General features: G+C 45.6%; 1 protein-coding gene across 11 annotated transcripts in view; it reads left to right on the top strand.

Annotated features, from left to right (window-relative positions):
- The window catches only part of PEBP4 (phosphatidylethanolamine binding protein 4), a 219,499-nt gene that overhangs the window by 111,699 nt on the left and 86,854 nt on the right, over window positions 1-20,946 (top strand). For all 11 annotated transcript variants that reach the window (XM_084993010.1, XM_084993012.1, XM_084993009.1 and 8 more), the window contains 1 exon segment: window positions 11,108-11,206. In XM_084993010.1, coding sequence (XP_084849136.1) covers window positions 11,108-11,206 — 99 coding nt within the window.

Genomic DNA, 20,946 nt, shown 5'->3' with positions numbered 1-20,946 from the left:
TCCAGACACAGAACAACTTGTTGCTCCCTTTCATATCTCATGTCTTTGTACTTGCTGTTCCCAGTGCCTGGCATGGCCTTCCCTCCTGGGCAAATTTCTATTCATCACGACCCAGCTCATCCCAGGCAACATCCTCTGTGCGGCCTTATTTGGTCACCCCCTGGCAGAGCTAACCACCTCAGGGTCATTTCTGCAGTGTTAACCTTGTGCCTGGTTGGATCCCGAAAGGTGCTTGGATTCTTTGCATGTGTATCCAGCTCCCCATCACACTACCACCTCCTCAAAGGCAAAGGCCACATTTCTCTCATATCTTACCCTCAGCCCCTCTCATGGTGCTTAGTGAGAGTGCAGTCAATGCTTGTGGAATGAATGGATGGATGGATGAACAAGTCAACAGTGGAACCACCTGGGCCTGGCAGTAATTTGTTTCATCTACTCATTCAAAAATATTTATCGAGTGTCTTCTACATGCCCCGACACTAATTTATGGGGGTATAGTTGTGAGCAGAAATAGACACAAATCCCGCTTTCAAGAAGGTTCTAGTCTTTCTAGTCTTGTGGAGAACACAGACACAAATCAAAACTTATGCCAATGCACGTATATTTAACTATCAACTGAGATTGGTGTCTGAGGGAAAGAAATGTGAGCATGGTTAACAAAGGAAACTTAACCTGCAACAAGGGTCAGGGGACGCTTCTAGGGAGAGGTCACCCTGAACTGAGTTCTGAAGTATGAACAGGAGTTCACTAGATTCAAGGGGATAGGGTGAAGTGAGGAAATGTAATACAAAGACCATGGGATAGAACAAAAAGGCACATGAGAGTAGAGTAAGGAGTAAGGGGCACGTGTACACGATGACAAGGAACAGTAGGAAGGGCCAGATTATTCAAGGCCTTGAAGCAGGAGGATTACACAACCTTACTTGTATGTGTTTGGTTTTGGTTAAAATATAGCTGATTTACAATATTGTGTTAGTTTTAGGTGATCACAGCAAAGTGATTCAATTTTATAAAACTTTTTCAGATTCTTTTCCCTTATAGGCTGTTACAAAATACTGAGTGTAGTTCCCTGTGGTATTCAGCAGGTCCTTGTTGGTTATCTATTTTATATATAGTAGTGTGTATATGTTAATCCAACCTCCTAATTTATTCCTCCCCCCCTCCCCTTTGGTAATCATAAGTTTATTTTCTCTATCTGTGGGTTTATTTCTGTTTCATAAATAAGTTCATTTGCATCATTTTTAAAGATTGCACATGTAAGTGATATATGGTATTTGTCTTTGGTTTACTTAGTATAATAATCTATGTTGTCACTTAGGTCCATCTATGTTGTTGCAAATGACATTATTCCATTCTTTTTTATGGCTGAGTAGTATTCCATTGTGTATATATACCACCTCTTCATCCTTTTATCTATGGATGGACATTTAGGTCGCTTCCATGTCTTGGCTATTGTGAATAGTGCTGCTTTGAATATAGGGGTGCATATATCTTTTCAATTGACCTTACTTGTGTTTTGAAAAGATGTTCTGAATCAGGGTGAAAAGTTGATTAGGGGATCAAAACAGATATGAAGAAATCAGTTAGGAAGCTGTTACAGGAAAACAAGACAAACAGTCGGGGGGAGAGGTGGGGTGTGAATGCACTTAGGGCTTGTAGGCTCTGAGGCAGAGCTGGAAGATTTTGTCATATGATGGCTTCAGTTTACTCTGAAAAGTTATCACTGAGAAGCGTAGACCACATATTCTATGACTCCATTATGTGAAATGGTCAGGTTAGGCAAAAAGGAGATTATAGAGACAGAAAGTAGATTAGTGGTTGGCTGAAGCTGGGAGAAGTAACAGGAAATGATTGCAAATGGCACAAGGATTCTTTTGGGGCTGATGAAAATTTTCTAAATTTAGATTATCGTGATGGTTGCACAACTGTTAATTGACTAAAAATTGTTGAAATGTACGCTATAAAGGGGTGAAGTTTGTGGTATGGAAATTAAACTTCAATATAGCTGTGTAAAAAACGTCACCTGGACAAGCCCAGATCTGCTTATCCCTCTATGTTGTCGTCATCGTGTCAGTGTACCAGGATCTATTGACATGGCTTCTCGTACCTTGCTCACGCCCTGTGCTACAGAGCCCAGGGCCCTGTTTCAGCAGTTTCCCTTACCCCACTGTCCCCCCAAAATGTGATGAGGATTCCCCAAGCTCTCCCTACCTCAGAGGACAAAGCCATCCCTCTTTACCTCTTAGCCAGCTAGAGAAAGACTAGAGACCAGCATCTCTAAGATAATACTATGTGATTACTATACATTTCACTTTCTTCTATAATTTCAGTTTATTTTTAGCAGGTAATATATTCACATGGCTCAAAAATCGAAATGAAAGAAGAGGCACATAGGAGAGATTTCCATCCCACCTCTGTCCCATCTACCCACAACACCACTGCCACCCACATCTTTTTTTTTTTTTAAGTATCTTTCTGGAGTTTGTTTATGCAAATACAAACCAATGTGAAGAAATAGCTTATATTTTTCTTTCTTATGTAAAAGTAAGGTGCTAGATATACTGTTCTGCACCCTGCTTTTTTTCACTCATTTATCTTGAAGAGCTGTCAGATCAGATCGGAGAGCTCTTCATTGTTTTTCGCAGCTATGAAGTATTCCATAGGGGGTAGGTATCAATGTTTATAAACCAATCCCCAAATGATGGACACTTGAGTTATTCCCAGCTTCTGCTCTTACAAACATGGCTGAAATGAATACCTTTTTTATGAGTCACTTCATAAATGTGCAGATATTTTTAGGGGGAAAAGTTACAGAAATGGGATTGCTGAGTCAAAGGGTAAATTGCCCCATTTTTGTATTCTCAAAATGCAAGCCTCCCCACAGCCTTGCCAGCAGATCACACTGTCGAGGTCTGGGGTTTGCAGAATGCTTGACAAGGGCATGGATTCCATCCTGCTTTCTTCAAGCAGGATTACCTTCTTTTTTAATTAAATTAAAAAAAATTTCTGTGATAGGAACATGAGATTTACCCTCTTAACAGATTTTAAAGTGTACAACACAGTGTCATTAACTACAGGCACCAAGTTGTACAGCAGATCCCTAGAACTTATTCATCTTGTGTAATTCATACTTTATACCTATTTAATAGCAATTCCCCCTTTCCCCCCTCCCCCTGCCCCTGGCAACCACCATTCTGCTCTCTACTTCTTTGCCTTCTATGAGTTTGACTATTTTGGATGCCTCCTACAAGTTGAACCATGTAGCATTTGTCCTTCTGTGACTGGCTTAATGCAGTAGCATAATGTCCTCATGGCTCATTCATGTTGTCATCAACCACAGGATTTCCTCCTTTTTTGAGGCTGAGTAATATTCCACTGTGTATATAAACTACATCGTCTTTATCCCTTCATATACTGATGGATATTTAGGGCTGTTTCCACATCCTGGCTGCAGCGAATTATGCTGCCATGAACACGGGAGTGAAGATAGCTCTTCCAGTCCCTTATTTCAGTTCTTTTGGATAAATACCCCAAAGTGGGACTGCTGGATCTTAAAAGCAGGATTAGTTCACATTATATCCAGACACCCCAGAATCCACTGAATGGCCGTTAGAACCTGAAGGAAAGGAAATATCTAGCTCAGTGCCCTCAGTGCCCAGAGGGGAGAAAGACTTAGCTGAGATGCCCAGCCCGCAGTGCAGTGTATTCGTGGATACCCAGTGCATCCCTGGCATTTGCCTGGTCTGTGTGATACCCCCAAAGAGGTAGAAAACAGTCTCCATCTCAGGCAAGAAGACGTGTGGCAAGTACAGAACTCCCTGGAGATGAATCCTTTGGTGACCGTGTTGACTGCACATCCCTCTCTCTTGGCTGTGCTTAGAGGCTGGGCCGCCGTGGTCAGCCATCAGTGTGCATAGCAGGGGACTGGCTCATCTCCTTTACCACCACCCTCCTCTGCCATCCTGTCTGCTCCGAGGACCTGCAGAGCAGGTGAGAGCCTGGGTCAGACTTCAAGGAGTCTGGCCCAGAGCCAAGTTCTTGAAAAGGCTGTTTGCAAATTTATCTGGTGAATGCCACCCTCACCTCTGCCAAATATTTGCTAGGGTGCCTCTGTTGGCAATTAGGGTCTTTGAAAGGGCTGGGAACCACCTCCCAGATTGCACTGAGAGAGAAGGTACAAGACCATTGCCACGGAAGGCTGCTCTTTCCTGCTGAGTTTTTGAGGAGGTCTGCTATGGGGTTGCTTAGCAAGGAGGAGCTCTAGGTTAAACTTCAGGATGTAACTGCCTCAGGGAGCGCCATGCAACAGGGGCTCGTCAACAAAGACCAGTCTCCAGCTTCACCGAGTAAAGAAGACACCAGTGTAGGAAAGCTGCCGGTGGGGGTGGGGAAGGGCAGGACAAGGGGGTGGGAAGGAAGAGGAGGCTACCGGCTAGAATTCCCCTGGGCGTTGTTTAACCAGGAGAAGAATGAGGGTTCTGGGATTGCTTACAGTGGCATTTTTTTTTTTCAAAGTACAAATCTTTTTCTCTAAGCATAAAAGCAATGCATTTTATTGCAGAAACTTTGGAAAACACAGAAAAGCACAAAGAAGAAAATGGTTCATAATTATCCCATCACTTAGAGATAATCAGTCAACATGTCAGTTCCTATTTTCCTGGTCCTCTTTCCACTGAGGAGTATATATGTGAATGGAAATGTATGTTTTTGGTTGTCTTCTCTTCTGGTTAACCAAGTCAGTGAGATCGTATGTTACATAAGATTTTACAACCTACCCATTATTTCTGCATGCCTTTAAAACTCTGGGAGTAGGAGTTCCCACTGTGGTGCAGTGGGTTAATGATCTGGTTTATCTCTGGCATTGCTGGTTTGATCCCTAGCCCTGCGGAGCTGGCATTGCAGCACAAACATGAAAATATTATATGTCAATTTTATAGGCAAAAATGGGATTTTATTTTATAATCTCTTCATATGTTTGTTGATTTGTATTTCTTATCTATTTTTCCACTGGGTTATTACTCTTTTTCTCATCGATTTAAAGAGTGCTTTATAGGAGTTCCCATCGTGGTGCAGCGGAAACGCATCCGACTAGGAACCATGAGGTTGTGGGTTCAATCCCTGGCCTTGCTCAGTGGGTTGGGGATCCGGTGTTGCCGTGAGCTGTGGTGTGGGTTGCAGACATAGCTCGGATCCTGCGTTGCTGTGGCTCTGTTGTAAGCCGGTGGCTACAGCTCCAATTAGACCCCTAGCCTGGGAGCCTCCATGTGCCGCGGGTGTGAGCCTAAAAAGACAGAAGACAGAAAAAAAAAAAAAAAAGAGTGCTTTATATATTAAGGAGCTTAAACTTTTATCATACATGTTGTGGCTGGGTTCTCCCAGCTTATTGTCTTTGGATTTTATTTCACTTTTTTTGTCATATAAAAGTTTCAGAATTATATCTAGTTAAATATATCAGTCTTTTCCTTCATGTCATTCACTGTTAACAGTTTGGTGCATACTTTTCCAGACATTCTCTGTGCATATACGAGTATATCTATAAATATATATGTAGTTAGGTATGTAGTTTTCCTGCACATTTCAAATGATATCACACACACTATTCTGCAACTTATTTCACTTATTAGTATATTGTGGATATTTTCCATATTAAAATATAAAGAATGATCTAACTCTAACAGAATATTCCATTATATGAATTTACTATTCTTTGATTAAATCAATTTTTAAAGATTTTTTTCTCATTTTTCACATTCATTCAAATCTGGAGGGTTTGGGGTATGAAAGAAATAGAGACTGAAGTTCATTTTTTCCACATGGTGAGTCCATTGTGTCAATAGCATTTGTAAAGTAGACTGTTCTTTCCCCACTGATTGGAAATAACTTTACCGTAACTTGATCATGTATTAAATACATCTTTATGAAGAATACAGGTTTCTCTCTAAGTTTTCCATTTTGTTTCCTTGTTTATTTCTTAATCAATACCACATTGCTCTATACACACACACACACACACACACACACACACACACACACACACATTTTTTTTCTTCTTTTCTAGGGCTGCACCTGCGGCATGTGGAGGTTCCCAGGCTACGGGTCAAATCAGAGCTGTAGCCGCTGGCCTACGCCACAGCCACAGCCACACAGGATCCGAGCTGCGTCTGCAACCTACACCACAGCTCAAGGCAATGCCAGATCCTTAACCCACTGAGCGAGCCAGGGATCAAACCTGAGTCCTCATGGATACTAGTCAGATTCATTTTCCACTGAGCCACGATGGGAACTCCTAACTTTACAATATATTTTAAAATCTACAAAATCAGTACCATCCCCTACTTCTTTATCACTCAGTATTGCCTTGACTATTTCCCCTCCTCCTCCACCTTTTGCTTTTATTCTGAGCTTTAAGATCCTTCCATGAATCCCTCAAAGTATCTATTAAAGAATTTTGATTGGAATTGGAATTGTGCTGAATTAACTAATTAATTATGTATTGACATATTTGCAAATGATTGTCTTAACGTAAAAGCATAGTATGTTTCTCTCCATCTATTCAAGTTTTCTTTTTATGTATGTTGGTAATGTTTGGTTTCTTATTTAGCCTTGGATTTTTTATCAGTTTTATTCCTAGATGTTTTTATATTTTTATTACAATTGTAAGTGAGATTTTCAAAGTATACTTTCTGACAACTCTTAGTCTTTAGGAAAGTACTGATTTTGTGTGCGTTTTGTAACCACCTTACTGATTATTAGTCTAGTTTCCAAACTGCTTCTTTTGGATTTCTCCTGTAACCAATCTTGTCATTTGCAAAACAATTAATTAAAAGACAGAAAGAGTATAGATGGATTTTTTTCTTCTTTTACAGTATTTACACTTTGTTTCTTTTTATTTTCTTGTTGCTTTGGCTAGAACCAATTCTTGGATGTATCAGTTTTTTCTCTGTAGGATTCTACTGGGACCACACACACACACACACACACACACACACACACACACAGGCTCCTTGGGATATGATCCTACTTTTCCCCTAATATTTTTATCTCTTTATCCTTTTCTTCTGAGTTCTTGGTGATTTCCTTGGGCTTTATCTTCAAATTCTCTCACTAAATTTCCCATAACATCTAATATGTGAGTCACTTCTTTTGGATTTTAACATTCAACATTTTTTTTTGGTGGGGGGTGGGGCCGTGCCCACAGCATGCAGAAGTTCCCGGGCCAGGGACCAAACCCACACCGCAACAGTGACCTGAACCACAGCGGTGACAATGCTGGATCCTTAACTGCTATGCTACCAGGGAACTCCAACAAAGAATATTTTTACCTCTAAACTATCTGTCTCTGGAAAGTTGCCAGTGATCCCCCAGTTATAAAAGCCAGTGCTGCTTTGTAGTGCTCTCCCTCGATGACTCTGTTTCCCTGACCCCATCCGCACTCCTTCCTTGAACCCTTTTTTCCTCTTGGCGTCTGTGATACACTGCTTCCCCGGTCCTCCCCTAACTCCCTTCCCCTCAGTGTCTCCCCTCCCCACCTGCCTCAGTTCCTGAGCTCCACTCTAGCTGTTCTGCTCTCACACTGTATGTTCTCCCCAGCAATCTCATCCATCGCTGAGCCCACTACCCACATGCCAAGTCTTGGGAGAGTTCCAGCCTCATGGCTCCATTTAAGGCACATCTCTGCCTAAATGTTTCAACACCAAGCTCACTTTCTCCCACCTTGTCTGCTCCTACTGTTCATGGTACCATCATCCACCTAGTTGCCCAAGATGGAATCTCGGAGTCCTTCTGGACCCCTCCCTCTCCCTCACTCGCCCTATCGAGTCACCTCATGCTGGTGATTCTATGACAGAAATGCTCCTCCTTTCTCTCTGTCTTGATTACTGCTTGAATTTCCAAGCCCTGGTGATCTCTTTTCAGAGTGTCCTAGTGATTTTTTTTGCACTGCTTTTAGTCTTTCCCTCATCTTCACCATGTGCCTTCCCAGAGCACGCTTTTAATTGTGTCAGCTATCTGTTCAAACAACTTCAGTGTAAACGAATTCTAAAAACTTTAGGACATGTCAGGTTTTTTATCGTCTGGTCCCAGTAACCTTTCAGCTCCATCACCCCCCGTTCCTTTCTAGATGCCCTGTGTTCCAGCACACCAAGATCCTTGCCCTTCCCCAGACCCTCCATGCCTCTGCCCGGACCCTTCCCTTTGCCTGTAGAGTCCTTTACCTGACCCCTTACCTGCTCATCCTTCAAGATTAAGCTCAAAAAACAACTCCATGCAGCCCTCCTGGATTCCTGAGGTGGAGGGTGTAGACTCCATCCGCTGTGCTCCCACAGTATCTGATAAACCCACCTCCACTTTGCCACTGCACGTAATGCACTACAGTTAGGTCTATGGCTGTCGCTCCCTCCAGAGCAAGAGGAAGCCCAGGTCGCTCCTTATTTAGCTTCTCACTTCTTACCCTCCCACTTCCTTCTCCTCTGTTATACTCGCAAGTGTGTCCATATTGAAGCCAAACCCAACTATGACCCACTTATTCCACATCTGCATGCGAATGGTTAAAAAGAACCCAACCACAGAATGTAATATTACCCAGTAACCTTCCTACAAACCCAGGGAATACTCAATTTCTTGCTTCCCCAAATGTCTATTTCACACCTTCTCTGTCCCCACACTTCCTATAGTCCCTCTTCCCCTGATGACCTTGCCTCTAATTCACTGAAAAAATAGAAGTAATCAGAAGTCTGCTTCCTCATTCCTCACCAGCACACCTTCCAATGCCCTTGCACCCGGACCTGTATCCTGTGCCCCTACAAAGGCCAGGCCCTCCAATTTCGTTCTGGATCCTGTCCCTTCTCACCCTCCCAGAGTCCTGGCTCTGCAACGAACCCTCTTCTTTCTGACATCTGTGCTTCCTTTGCTGCTGGATCACTTCTGTTGACCTGCAGACATGCTTGATTATCCTCCATCTCCTTAAAAACTTAAAAAGAAAGAAATCCCTCGGTTCTTCCTTGTCAGCTGTCCTTCACGCTATAATTTCTTTGTTTTTTAAAAATCATCTTTGGTAACTACTTTCAGTTCATCATCTCACATCTCGTCTCCACCTATTCCAATCAAACCTCAGTCCTTTATACCTCACTACACCGGTCTTGCCAAGATATAGGGATCTGCAGGTTGTCAAATTCCATTGTTATATCCGTGTCCTCTTCTTGTGCTACCTTTCAGCAGCATTCGACACAGCTGACCTCCACCACACACTTCCTGTCTCGGTTTTCATGATACCCACCTTTTAGGTGGCTCCCCTATCTCCGTGGTTACAGTCTCCTTTGCCAAGTTTCCCCCTCGCCTCTCCATGTTAGTATGTCTAGAGTTCACGCATGAGACCTCTTTTCTTCCCCAAATCGAATCCCTCCATGAATAATCTCATTAATCTATGGATTAGGGACTATCTTGGGTCCTTGGGAGTCAGTGATTCCAAAAGTTATATATGCAGTCCTGATCTCTCCTCCAAACCCCAGTCTCTGACTTATATACTTTAAGAGGCATTTCAGGAGTTCCCGTCGTGGCGCTGTGGAAACGAATCCAACTAGGAACCATGAGGTTGCAGGTTCGATCCCTGGCTTTGCTCAGTGGGTCAGGGATCCAGCATTGCTGTGAACTGTGGTGCAGGTCACAGACGTGGCTCAATCTGGCATTGCTGTGGCTGTGGTGTAGGTTGGCAGCTGTAGCTCCGATTCGACCCCTAGCTTGGGAACCTCCATGTGCCGCACATGCGGCCCTAAAAAAAAAAAAAAAAAAAATGGCATTTCAAATGTAACATATCTGAAACAGAGCTCTCAATATCCCCCTCAGGCATTCTCCTCTCCAAGTCTTCCCCATGGCACCATTCACCCAGTCACTCAAGCCAAAAACCCCAGTCATCCCTGGTTTCTCTTTCCCTACCCTTCCTCCCCGCCTTACTGTCCAATCCATTAGCAGATTCCACTGATGCTACCTAGAAACACTTCCCCAGTCCATCTACTGGTTTGTCTATCCATCGCTACCATTCTGGTCCAAAATGCCATCATTATTCCTTTTGCTACTGCAATAGCCTCCTGACTGGCTTGCTGCCTCCTCTCTTCCCTCCCGCCCACCATATACTCTCTACCTAGGCACCAAGACAGTCTTCAAAACTTAAATCAGAGCATATCATGCTCCTGGCTAAAAAACCCTCCAGTGACTCTGACTGCACTTAAAATAAAACCCTATCCTCACCCAGGTCTGCAAAGCCTTCTGCGGTCTCCACCCACCTCTCCAACCCTGCATGTCCACTCCCTGGACGTGCTTGCCTCCGGCCACGTGGCGCTCTTTCTGTTCCTCAAACCCTCTCTTGTTCCTACTCGAAAGCCTTTGTAGTGGTTGTTCCCCCCTCTCAGAATGCTTACTCCCTCCAACCCCACCTGATTTTCTTTTAATCATAGCACTGATCACAGGTTGGCATTTCCTTATTTTTTTATTGTTGATGTTTGGGTTTTTTTTTTTTTTCTTTTTTAATATGTGTCTTTACCTAGAATAAAGGCTTCCTGAAAGTATGGGCCATACCATCTTGTTCTCTGTCGGATTCCTAGCACCTGGAACCATTTTTGGCACAGAGTAGATGTTTGGTAATTCTTGTTGAAGGGCCAAGTGAATCTGAGTCCTCCTTGCAGTTGACGCAGTTCCTGACACAGGGTGAGCCTTAGCTCCTGTATTTGCAGAATTAATGGACATGTCACTCCAACTACACTGTGAGCTTTTGGAGAGCAGAGCCCTGTTTTAAACTCTTTGTTTCTTTCACAGCACCTGGCATGATGTTAGGGACTTCCAGGTGCTGAGTAAATATGGTGGTTTGATTTATCCTTCTTCATAAAAGGAAAGCCAAGCTATTAAGCTGCCTACTTCGCAGACTTCGTTTCTCTGAGAATAAACATGTGACCCAAGAGGAATGTCATGAGAACAAGGATGAACGGAATAGGAAGCCATAGGGGTTGGTCAGCCACTCTCAGCTGGAATTGACATAAAAGGAGAGTCTGTATCTTGTAGATTTCCTATCCAAACTCTGGCCCTGATGCTACACTTCTTTCTGGTGAATGTGTTACAGGGTGCAACCTATATCCTGGTGATGGTGGATCCAGACGCCCCCAGCAGGTCCTCTCCCAAAGCTCAGTTCTGGAGACATTGGCTGGTGACAGATATCAAGGTAAGCAGGCCAGGAGGCGCTTTCTGATTCCTTGGGGATTGTGGTTGGAAGATTATTGTTCCTTGCGGTTCTCGGCTCTCATTCAGGAGGTTCAGGGACTCTGATGAGTGAGCATCTGTGTCAGGTCCCCCCCTCCCCACCCTGCCCAAGCACCCAGCCGTCACAGCCTCACCCATGTTTTCTAATAATTCCAGAAAATGTCCCAGGATCAGTGATACGCAGGTAAAAGGTTTCCATGATAAATAGGGAGAAAGCCCGGATTTGTAGTGTTTGCAGATTTCTGTAGTGTAAAGACTCCCACCACGGCCAATTTTAAGTTACAGTGATGCAGTGACTCAATCACAGGTTTTCTAAAAGTGTAGCAATTGCCTCCAGCGAACCACTGCCAAGGGCCTGGATTTGGGGAATACCAGGTGAGTCTGTGCAGTCCAGGTGGCAGGACTGGCCAGGGCACTCTTGTAGGACACCCCCTCCTGGGCCGAGGGGCCTGGAGAAGTCACATAGAAATAATTATGAAGGAGCCTGGCTCTGTCTTTCCACGGTAGTTCTGAGGAACACAAATATGGTGACTTGTTAATGGGCATTAGGTGAAAAAAACCAAAAAAACAAAAAGGCTCTGTTGCCAGATGTGTTTTGGAAACTCTGGGTTAAACTGTATTAATCCCTTTGCTTACCGAAGGGCTTTTTAGAGCTTTTAATATCCTAGTATGCGTTATATAACATGCATTTATTTTCCATCTCACTTGATTGAATCTTTTGTTCACGGGCACCTGGCAGTGCACTTTGGGAAAATCCACACCGGTGTCAGGCATCCATGCATCTATGTCTAGAAGCGAGCGGAGTGGGGGTGGGGTGGGAGGGCGTGTTGGGGTATGGATGGCATGGATGGCCTTTGCGTATTGCTTGTGCAAAGGCACTGATTCAGTAAGATAGTAGGAACCCAGACCTGGGAAGACTAAGTGTGGATCCAGGTTTGGCTGGTTCCCAACTCAATGGTCTCCATCAAGTCATGGAATCCCTCCTGGCGTTTCATCTTCATCCCTAAGATGAGGCCCTCCTTACGTGGTTGTTGTGATCATTCCATGAAAAGGCAGAGTTGGCAAAACACAGAGCACACTACAAATATAAGGCATTTCCATTTTTCCTCCTAGAGCTATGGGGCAGAGGAAGGGGTATCGGTCTGAAATAGCTATTGACTCTCCTGGGCCAGGTGGGGCTCTTACGACCACCAGAGGTGAAACATAGTGGGGGAGTTACCCTGGGAACCAACCCCCCTGACAGTGACCACAGGCCCTTCACAGGATGCCTAGGGGACAGCCCATTCAGAGGCATCCCTCCAGGGCAGCTCCTGGGACGGAGCCTGAGCCGGGCTGCTGAGGGGCAGGGCTTCCCTGGCCAGGCACCCCTCTTGGCCTGGTGAAGAGCCTTGGAAGCCCTGTAAATATGCAGAAGGGAAGAGCTGAGGGCGACCCACACTATGAGGGCACTGAAAGGAAGACAACACAGAGCAGAGCCGCTTTCTACGCTCAGGACTCCCCAGCGGCCACGAGAGGGGAGCTTTCAAGGAAAGGACTGCTCTGGTCTCATATTTACAGTCCGCCCTGAACAGGGCTGCTTGGAAGGAGGTTTTCTCTCAGGAAATTCTGAGGCCAGACTTCAGACGCTGTGGTGGATGGAATCATTTCAGAGTGGAGGAGGCCTGGGGGCTGTGAGGCTGCCTCTCTTCCAAGCCTGGGGTCTCCCCCCACTGCCACCCTCGCCCCAATAAAGGATAGGACAGCTTCCCAGCACGAGCCTGTGGCACAGACATGAACTCGGTCTCAGCAGCCCCACTTTGAAGCAGAGCAGGTGGCAGGTGGCAGGTGGCAGCTAGCTGGCGGGGTCGCTAAGCTGCCGAGCTTACCAGGGCCACCTGCCCGGGTGCCCGCTCAGGCCGGAGGAGGCTTGGGTTTCAGTCGTGTTTTCACCCCGGTGCCCTGCTGCAGGGGTCCAGCAGGAAGCAGCGGCTCTTCTCAGCTACCTCACTCAGCCTGCCCGCCAGCCCCCGTGTTCCGCCAGCTGCACAGCCAGTATAGAAACCAGGCCTGGGTAGGTCTCAGGCTGTGGACCTCAGCCAAAGGAAGAGAGGGCTCTGACCAAACCCAGAGCACTTCCTTTGTGTTGGTGTTAGCTGAGTTGGTCTCCAGCATCAAAGCACGTTCAAAATCAGCTGGCAAGCTTGTTAAAATGCAGATTCCTGGGCACCACTTGGGTCAGTCTGAAGGGGACAAGGCATGGCATGTGCCTTCAGGAGTTTAGCAGCTGGAAGAACTGAGTTTGGTGTCTGAATGGCTAGGTCGTTGTTACCGTCACCTCTTTGTGGCACAAGAGAAAAGCACTTTTGAAAGTTCCTTTTGATCCTTGCAGTCACTCAAGAGGTTGGGTCTTTGATCCAGGCCTCCCAGCTTCAAACGGCCATCCTATGTGGTCGGTTCGAGTCCACTGTGGTGAGAGGCATGTCACAGTGCCCTTTGGGTAAATGGAAACTATAATCTCTGCGGTTCCCCATCGTCCCTGGGCTCTGTTTCTGCTTAGCTGTTATGGCTGGATGCTTCCAGGAAACCTCCCCAGGGAATGCTGTCTTGGTGAATGAAAGTAAATCCTATGTATTAGCGTAACCCTTAGCAGTAAGTGGCCTCAGCAATAAGGGAGGCCATAAAGTCACTGCAGATAGAGAGAATATCAATGGCCCTGCAGTGGGCCCAGAAGCAAACTTGGTGAATCTTGGCTGGTATTGTTATTTTGTGGTGAGCTGGGCCACGCCAGTGGAAGCCCCTCTGTAGGGACAGTTTTTGGACTGTCTGAAACAGAACATCAGGCATTTCTTAGGAATACATAAAATGTCTACAGCCCCCCAAAGAGAGGCTGGGGTCTAGGATAGAGTAGGATAAAGCTCTATTCCTTTTTTTTTTTTAAGGGCCGCACCTGCAGCATATGAACGTTCCCAGGCTAGGGGTCCAATCAGAGCTGCAGTTGCTGGCCTACACCACAGCCAGAGCAATGTGGGATCCAAGCCACATCTGTGACCTACACCACAGCTCATGGCAACGCCAGATCCTTAACCCACTAAGCAAGGCCAGGATCCAACCCTAGTCCTCATGGATACCAGTCGGGTTCTTTATTGCTGAGCCACAAAGGGAACTCCAAAGCTCTAGTCCTTAAAAAGTAGGAACTAGAGTGAGATCCACCAGGAGGAACCAGGCATTCATGGTACGTTGTTCATTTATTTCAACAAGTGTAGATTGACCATTTTTTGCTATGACGTAGTGTTTCAGGGCAAGGAATCTGGAGCTAGGCTATTGTGGTTCCAATGTAAATCCCCCAGTGTTAGTTTTGTGTCTTGGGGTGGGGGGGTGGGGGAGTTGCTCGATGTGTGTCTCAGTTTGCTCACTTGTAAAGTGGGGATACCAGTTGTCTCTACCTCACACAGTTGTGGTGATGTTTAAACGAGTTTTCTTAAATCCTTAGAAGAGGACCCAGGACACAGAGTAAGTTCTATGTAACCACCGTGAGTTATCATGATTGCTCAAAGTTAGAGGCTCTACTGGCACTGGGGTTACAAACACAAACAAAATAGGGGGCGTTCCTGCCTCTAAAGGCTTCTGCTCTTTAGAGGAGGAGAGGAAGAAGGCTGCAGTGCCTGGGTGGGATTTCTCCCTATACTCGTGGGTTCCCGTTCACTCAGGAACAGGACCGGACTTTAGTCCCCAAACCTGGCCAGACCATCGCAGGCAGGGACTGGTACGTCAAGCGTGCTTTCCTTCTGGGCCCCCTCTTTGAAAATCTCTCATTGAATGAAAGCAATTTTGAACAGAGCATTGACACATAACGTCTTTTGTGCCACATCCTCAGCTTTTCTTTTAAGATGATTTCAGTTCTGATTCAATGTAATTAATAATCTTCGTGCTAAAGCCTAATTAAGATATCAATTAGTTTGCATCATTCATTTCAGAATAAACGCTTATTGGTGTTCATCTTCGATTTGTCTCTGAAATTAGTGCTCAGGGCTTTTCGTGCAGACATTTTCATTAGATTTTTTTTATTGTTAATGGGAATATTGAACACAGGAAGGTAGTATATTAATACTTTCCACAAAGAATATCATGATTGGTGACAGAGAATGCTGAGAACAATTAAGGAGACAAAAAGGAGTACCTTTTTTCTTCCAAAAAAGAAAATCTTCCTAGAAACCGTCAATGATTCTAAAATTTGTCCTGAATATCTTTTTTGTTTTAAGAAAGAAAAAGAAATGGCAAGTTCATGTTCCCTTTTCATTCAGTGCCCTCAACCTTTGGCAGCTGTAAGTGCAGGCAATTCTGGGCTGCATGAAAAGGACCTTAAGGCTTCATTACTCTGTCTGCTTCTCTATAGAGTTGGATTTGTCCATAATGAGAGGTGGGTTTTTTTTTTGTTTTGTTTTGTTTTGTTTTAAGAGGACCTCTAAGTGTGTTTGGTGAATGAGATAAATGGCAAATCCAATAAACAGGGCTGGGATCATAGCCCCTCACTTCCCAGCTATGTGGTTAGCACGTGTCAGGACTCGTGTTGGAATTACTGGTCCCGCCACTGAGAGATCTCAGGCAAGTTACTTGATCTCTCTGAAATGGTGGCTTCTTGTCTGTGAACCTGACACGAATCCTTACACTTCAGGATTGAGACAGGAAAGGGGAAATTACATATGCCAAGAGGAAAAGCCTCCCTAGAGAAAGGCACTATATAAAGCAGCAAATTTATCCTTGTTCCTAATCAATCTAGCAGATCCTATAACAACTTAAATATATATATAATTATATAATCTGACTTTCTCTACACTCAGAAGCAAGCTAATGATAATAAACAAAAGAAGAATAAGCGATCTTTATCCCGACCACAAGTTCAGATGAAAAGGAAATAGTGTTCATTAATTTTTTAATTTAGACCTGAAGTTTTAGTTTTGCTGCTGATATTTGTATACTCGTCCTTGCATTCTTTGCCCTGCCCTGTGAGCGTCCATTTCAAGTAATAAACACCTGGAAGACATGACTTACGGTCCCTACGAGCATGTAGATTTGGACGGAGGAACCCTAAGGAGCATTTGGTGATGGGGACAGTGCAGCAGGGCCCTGGTTATAAACCAGACATGTACATGGCCGCTCTGAAGGGAGGGGGAAAGAGCCACACTGTGGGGTCAGATGAACCGGGGGAGGATCCAGGCTCTGCCACTTCCAGTTGGGAATCTCGGAACTTCAGTGTCTTCTCCTTACAATGGGTGTGATGATACATCTGTTTCCCAGTGTTCAATGAGTTTAGGTCTCATGACACAGAAGAGTAGAACCTCGATCAGTGTGACTCTCTCTCTCTCCCTCCACCCCCTCCTTTAAGATTTAACCACGGGAACCACTTAGGATTTCGTGACTTCCCTTAGGCTGTTGGACTCAACGTTTTGCAAAATAAGAATTCCAGGTAATGCCCCAATACGAAAACCCAGTGGTAGGAGCACTTTGGCCTCTCAAGTCTAGATGGATCCACATCTTGGAGTTCCCGTCGTGGCGCAGTGGTTAACGAATCCGACTAAGAACCACGAGGTTGCGGGTTCGGTCCCTGCCCTTGCTCAGTGGGTTAAGGATCTGGCGTTGCCGTGAGCTGTGGTGTAGGTTGCAGACGCGGCTCGGATCCCGCGTTGCTGTGGCTCTGGCGTAGGCCAGTGGCTACAGCTCCGATTGGACCCCTAGCCTGGGAACCTCCATATGCCGAGGGAGCAGCCCAAGAAGTGGCAAAAAGACAAAAAGACCAAAAAAAAAAAAAAAAAAAAAGAAGTGCACATCTGGCTGGGAGGACCTGGCCTGACCCTGACTTACTTCGGTGGCAGCAGCAGTTGGGGGAGCGGGGGGTCTGCCCCGCCGTTCAACATCAGGGAACTGCCCTGTGACCACTGGATCACAGCCCACTCTCGGGGCTGGGCTGCAAGCACCAGCCAGGCCTACGGGGTGCTTCCCACGGGCAGGGCTACACTTCATCCCAGCCCCCTCTGCTTTCATTTTAACATAACCCAGCACCCCTCACAATTTCCTTGCCGCTCACTGTCCTCACTTGGCTGTCATTGTCCCACCACATAGATGCCTTCGCTCCCTTTCAAAACAATTTAAATAAAACATGGCTACAAAGCAGAATATTATCTTTTGATGAATGTTTTTAAAGCCCTTTAGGTTTTCATGGTAATTTGCGGTGTAAAATTATTTGGAGATAAGAGCCAAATTAGCTCTCGGATGCCGAGGTCGCTGTGTCCTGTTATCCATGTGAGCACTGTTTAAATATAATCAGCCCTTAGACTAATGCAGCATAATTGTTCATTTGAAATAGCTTTTTTTACTCCATTCAATGAGTCATTAAAATATTCAAGGGATAATGCAGTGAATTGGAAATGAATTTATCATATTATCCCATACATACTGTAGTGCTTCAGGTAACTAAGGAGAAAGGGAGGGAGAGAGAGAGAGAGAGAGAATGTGAATATAACGTGCACAGGCGGGAGGGGGGCAGGATGTACAGGAATACGGGAAACAAAGCTTTTTAGGTGGTTTATGGAAAGTGTGTATAAAGAGGCTGACCGGGAGAGGTGAGAAAAAATAGGGAAATGCTGTTCTTTGAAGAGCGCTCGCCTTCTCTCTCTCTCTCTCTCTCTCTCTCTCTCTCTCTCTCTCTCTCTCTCTCTGCACTCTGAGAATCTGTGCTCCACCACAGCTCTGCTGTTAACTTATTTTTATCAAATATGTTTATATCAGAAAGTCGTTATGGAAACCAGTTCTGCCATCCAGGAGAATTCCTGGATCAGGCAGAAAACTCACTCTCTCTCTCTCCCTTTCTCTCTGTCTCTCTCTCTCTCTCTCTCACACACACACACACCCCTCACTCGTGCATACACAGCCACAGATGCACCGAAGGAAACAGCACAGTCTTGTTCACCCAATCCTGAACTCACCTCTGACAGGGACAGAGGGTGGCGCTCCTGGCTCCCCTTGGTGGGCAAAGCTGTGAAGTGGCTGAGACTGAGACCAACAGCCCCCACACACCCTGCTCCACCCCACCCCACCCGCCCTGACCCAAGGAACCTGGGCTCTGCACCATCCACAGCATCCCAGCCCCGCACCCAAGCACGTGCACTGAGGCAGAGACAAAGAGGGCCCGTGGCAGCATATTTGACACAGATTTTTATCTCCATCCCAGTATAGGACACAGGTCCTATTGGCGTGCGTCCTATACTGCACCTGGAATACTGTCTTCTGTTCTGGCCACAGTATTTTAAGAAAAGTGCTGAGCAGCACGAGCAAAGCAGCCAGAAGGGTGAGGCTCTGTATAAACCCCAGCAGGGGAGCAGAGATGGTTCTCCTGCTGAACCGCTAAGCGAAGCCATGAGAACTGACTTTCAAGAGTCTTTAAAGTCTTCCCTTAAAATTTGAGCAAATCAAATTGGAAAACAGGAGATCCTGCTGTGTCCTGCTGGGGAGAATTAGAACCAGTGGGGGAAATTTACATGGAAGTCAATTTTGGCTCCATGTAAGAAAGAACTTTCTAAGAATTTGAGCTGCCTGAGAACTGAGCTCGTACTCCACAGAGGAGGGAGTACTGAGCACTTAGGGTGCTTATGCACGGGTGACGGAGGAATGTCACCCTGTGTAGAAGGTAGAGCAGTTGACCTAAGATGTGCCCCACTGGCATCTACAGTGTTTCTGCCTGCCCTGCTTCCCCTCCTGGGTAGAATGACTCTTCTTAGAGCTTATATCCTCATAACATGGTAACAACAATAATAATTAAAGAAGGAAGAGGGAAGAGGAAGAAAGATAAAAGATAAAACATTTGCACACTTGGTGTGTCGTGCTGGACACTTTGCCTTCGTGAATTTCTCATTTCATCCTCACAAAAGCCCAAAGAGGAAGGGAACCACAACAAGAAGATTGATGCCTGAAGGGCTAAGCGACTGTCCAAGATCTCCCCGCTGGCAAGTGACTGACTGGGATTTGAACCCAGAGCCTGCGTGCATAATCGTATTCATCTCCTTAGTTTAGGTGGAGTCCAGCCCTGCTAGCCAGGCCCGGTTCCTGTGACAGTATATGTCAGGCCAGCTGTGGCTGCTAAGACATGCTGCTGTGAGCTTCCTGGCCCTCTACCCTTAACCTCCATCCTTGGCCATGCACACTTCCACCGCAGCATGACCTTGACAATGGGCAGCTTCTCTGACTCACTGTGAGCAAAGTATTCACCTCCCTGAGTCTGTTCCCTCAGCTATAGAAGACACTAGGCAAAAAAAAAAAAAAGAATATCACAAGCCACATAGGCATATATGCAAAAAAGTATCATTAAAAAAAGGGGTGGGGAGACGCTAGCATTGAACTCACAGAAATATGGTGAGGACCCTATGAGTAAATTACCCACCACCTGGCACTTAGTAGGTGCTACCTATTTGCCAGTTCTCTACCCCTTCCATCTGCTATCACCCTAAATCCTCCGCTAGGAAGCTTAGAAAGTTGAACCTTTGGCAGAAAGGAGCATATGTCTCTCCCAAGAGGTAGGACAGGGCCTGGCAGGAGAATGAGCTGCCCACGTGGTTACTACTTAAAAGACCTTAAGAGAAAAAACCATCACAGGCATAGGACTTAATAGAGATGTGCAGGAACCAACAGTTGAACTGCACTGTGTCCAAGACTATGGCTATTAAAAAATAATAAGACAGGCAGATGATAGATAGCTTGATAGATAGATACATACATAATTTGATGAATAAATGTCAGTGAGTTTAAAAAGTGTTTTTTCTGGAGTTCCCGTCATGGCTTGGTGTAAATGAATCTGACTAGTATCCATGAGGACACGGGTTTGATCCCTGGCCTCGCTCAGTGGGTTAAGGATCCAGCATTGCCGTGAGCTGTGGTGTAGGTTGCAGACAAGGCTCAGATCTGGCATTGCTGTGACTGTGGCATAGGCCAGCGGCTACAGCTCCCATTCCACCCCTAGCCTGGGAACCTCCTCCATATGCCACAGGTGACCCTAAAAAGACAAAAAAAAAAGTATGCTTTTCTTGCTCCCCAGTTGGAAAGACAGGGCTAACATACAGGAAGCAGAGGGTAGAACTCACAGTTAGCATCGAGTCTAACCGGGACCTTTAGACTCAAATAGCTGTGACGGTTCAGATCACTCTCCCCTTTGCAGTGAGGCAACCACACCTCCTTCAAGGCTCAGCTCAAATGTCACCTCCACTGAAAGGCTTGCTCTGACGTCCCCAGACAGAGTTAGTCAGTCCTGCCCTGGGCTCCTACCGCACTCAGTTACACGTCTGTTGGCCTCCTTGTCATGTGGGTTTATGATTAGAGTCTTTTTTTCCCTTTTAGTCCATGAGTTCCTGGAAGGAGAATTGTGTCATATCCTCAGCACTTAGTGCAGTGTCCAGGACTCAGAAGGCCTTTGGTCCATGTTGAATAAGTCAGTGAATGAAGGCATGAAGAAATGAATGAATGAAAGAGTGAAGGAAGGGATGGATGGGTGGATGCGTGGATGCATGGTGGCTGAGCAGGTGCATAGGTGGCTGGATAGGGTGATATCACATTGTTATGACTTCACAGTGGGGACAGGAGTTGTGCTGGGCCTTAAATTACAAACAGGCCTGGAAAAGTCAAAGGATATGAGAGACAGCATTCCAGGAAGAGAGCAGAATAACTAAAAGCTCAGACATT

Source organism: Sus scrofa, chromosome 14, assembly GCF_054392235.1.
Source record: "Sus scrofa isolate SSC_HxYL_T2T_F1_AM1 chromosome 14, Sscrofa_HxYL_maternal_Yorkshire_Landrace_v2.0, whole genome shotgun sequence".
Lineage (NCBI taxonomy): Eukaryota > Metazoa > Chordata > Mammalia > Artiodactyla > Suidae > Sus > Sus scrofa.
Note: the sequence above shows the minus strand (reverse complement) of the source record. Positions and strands in the feature narration are given on the sequence as shown.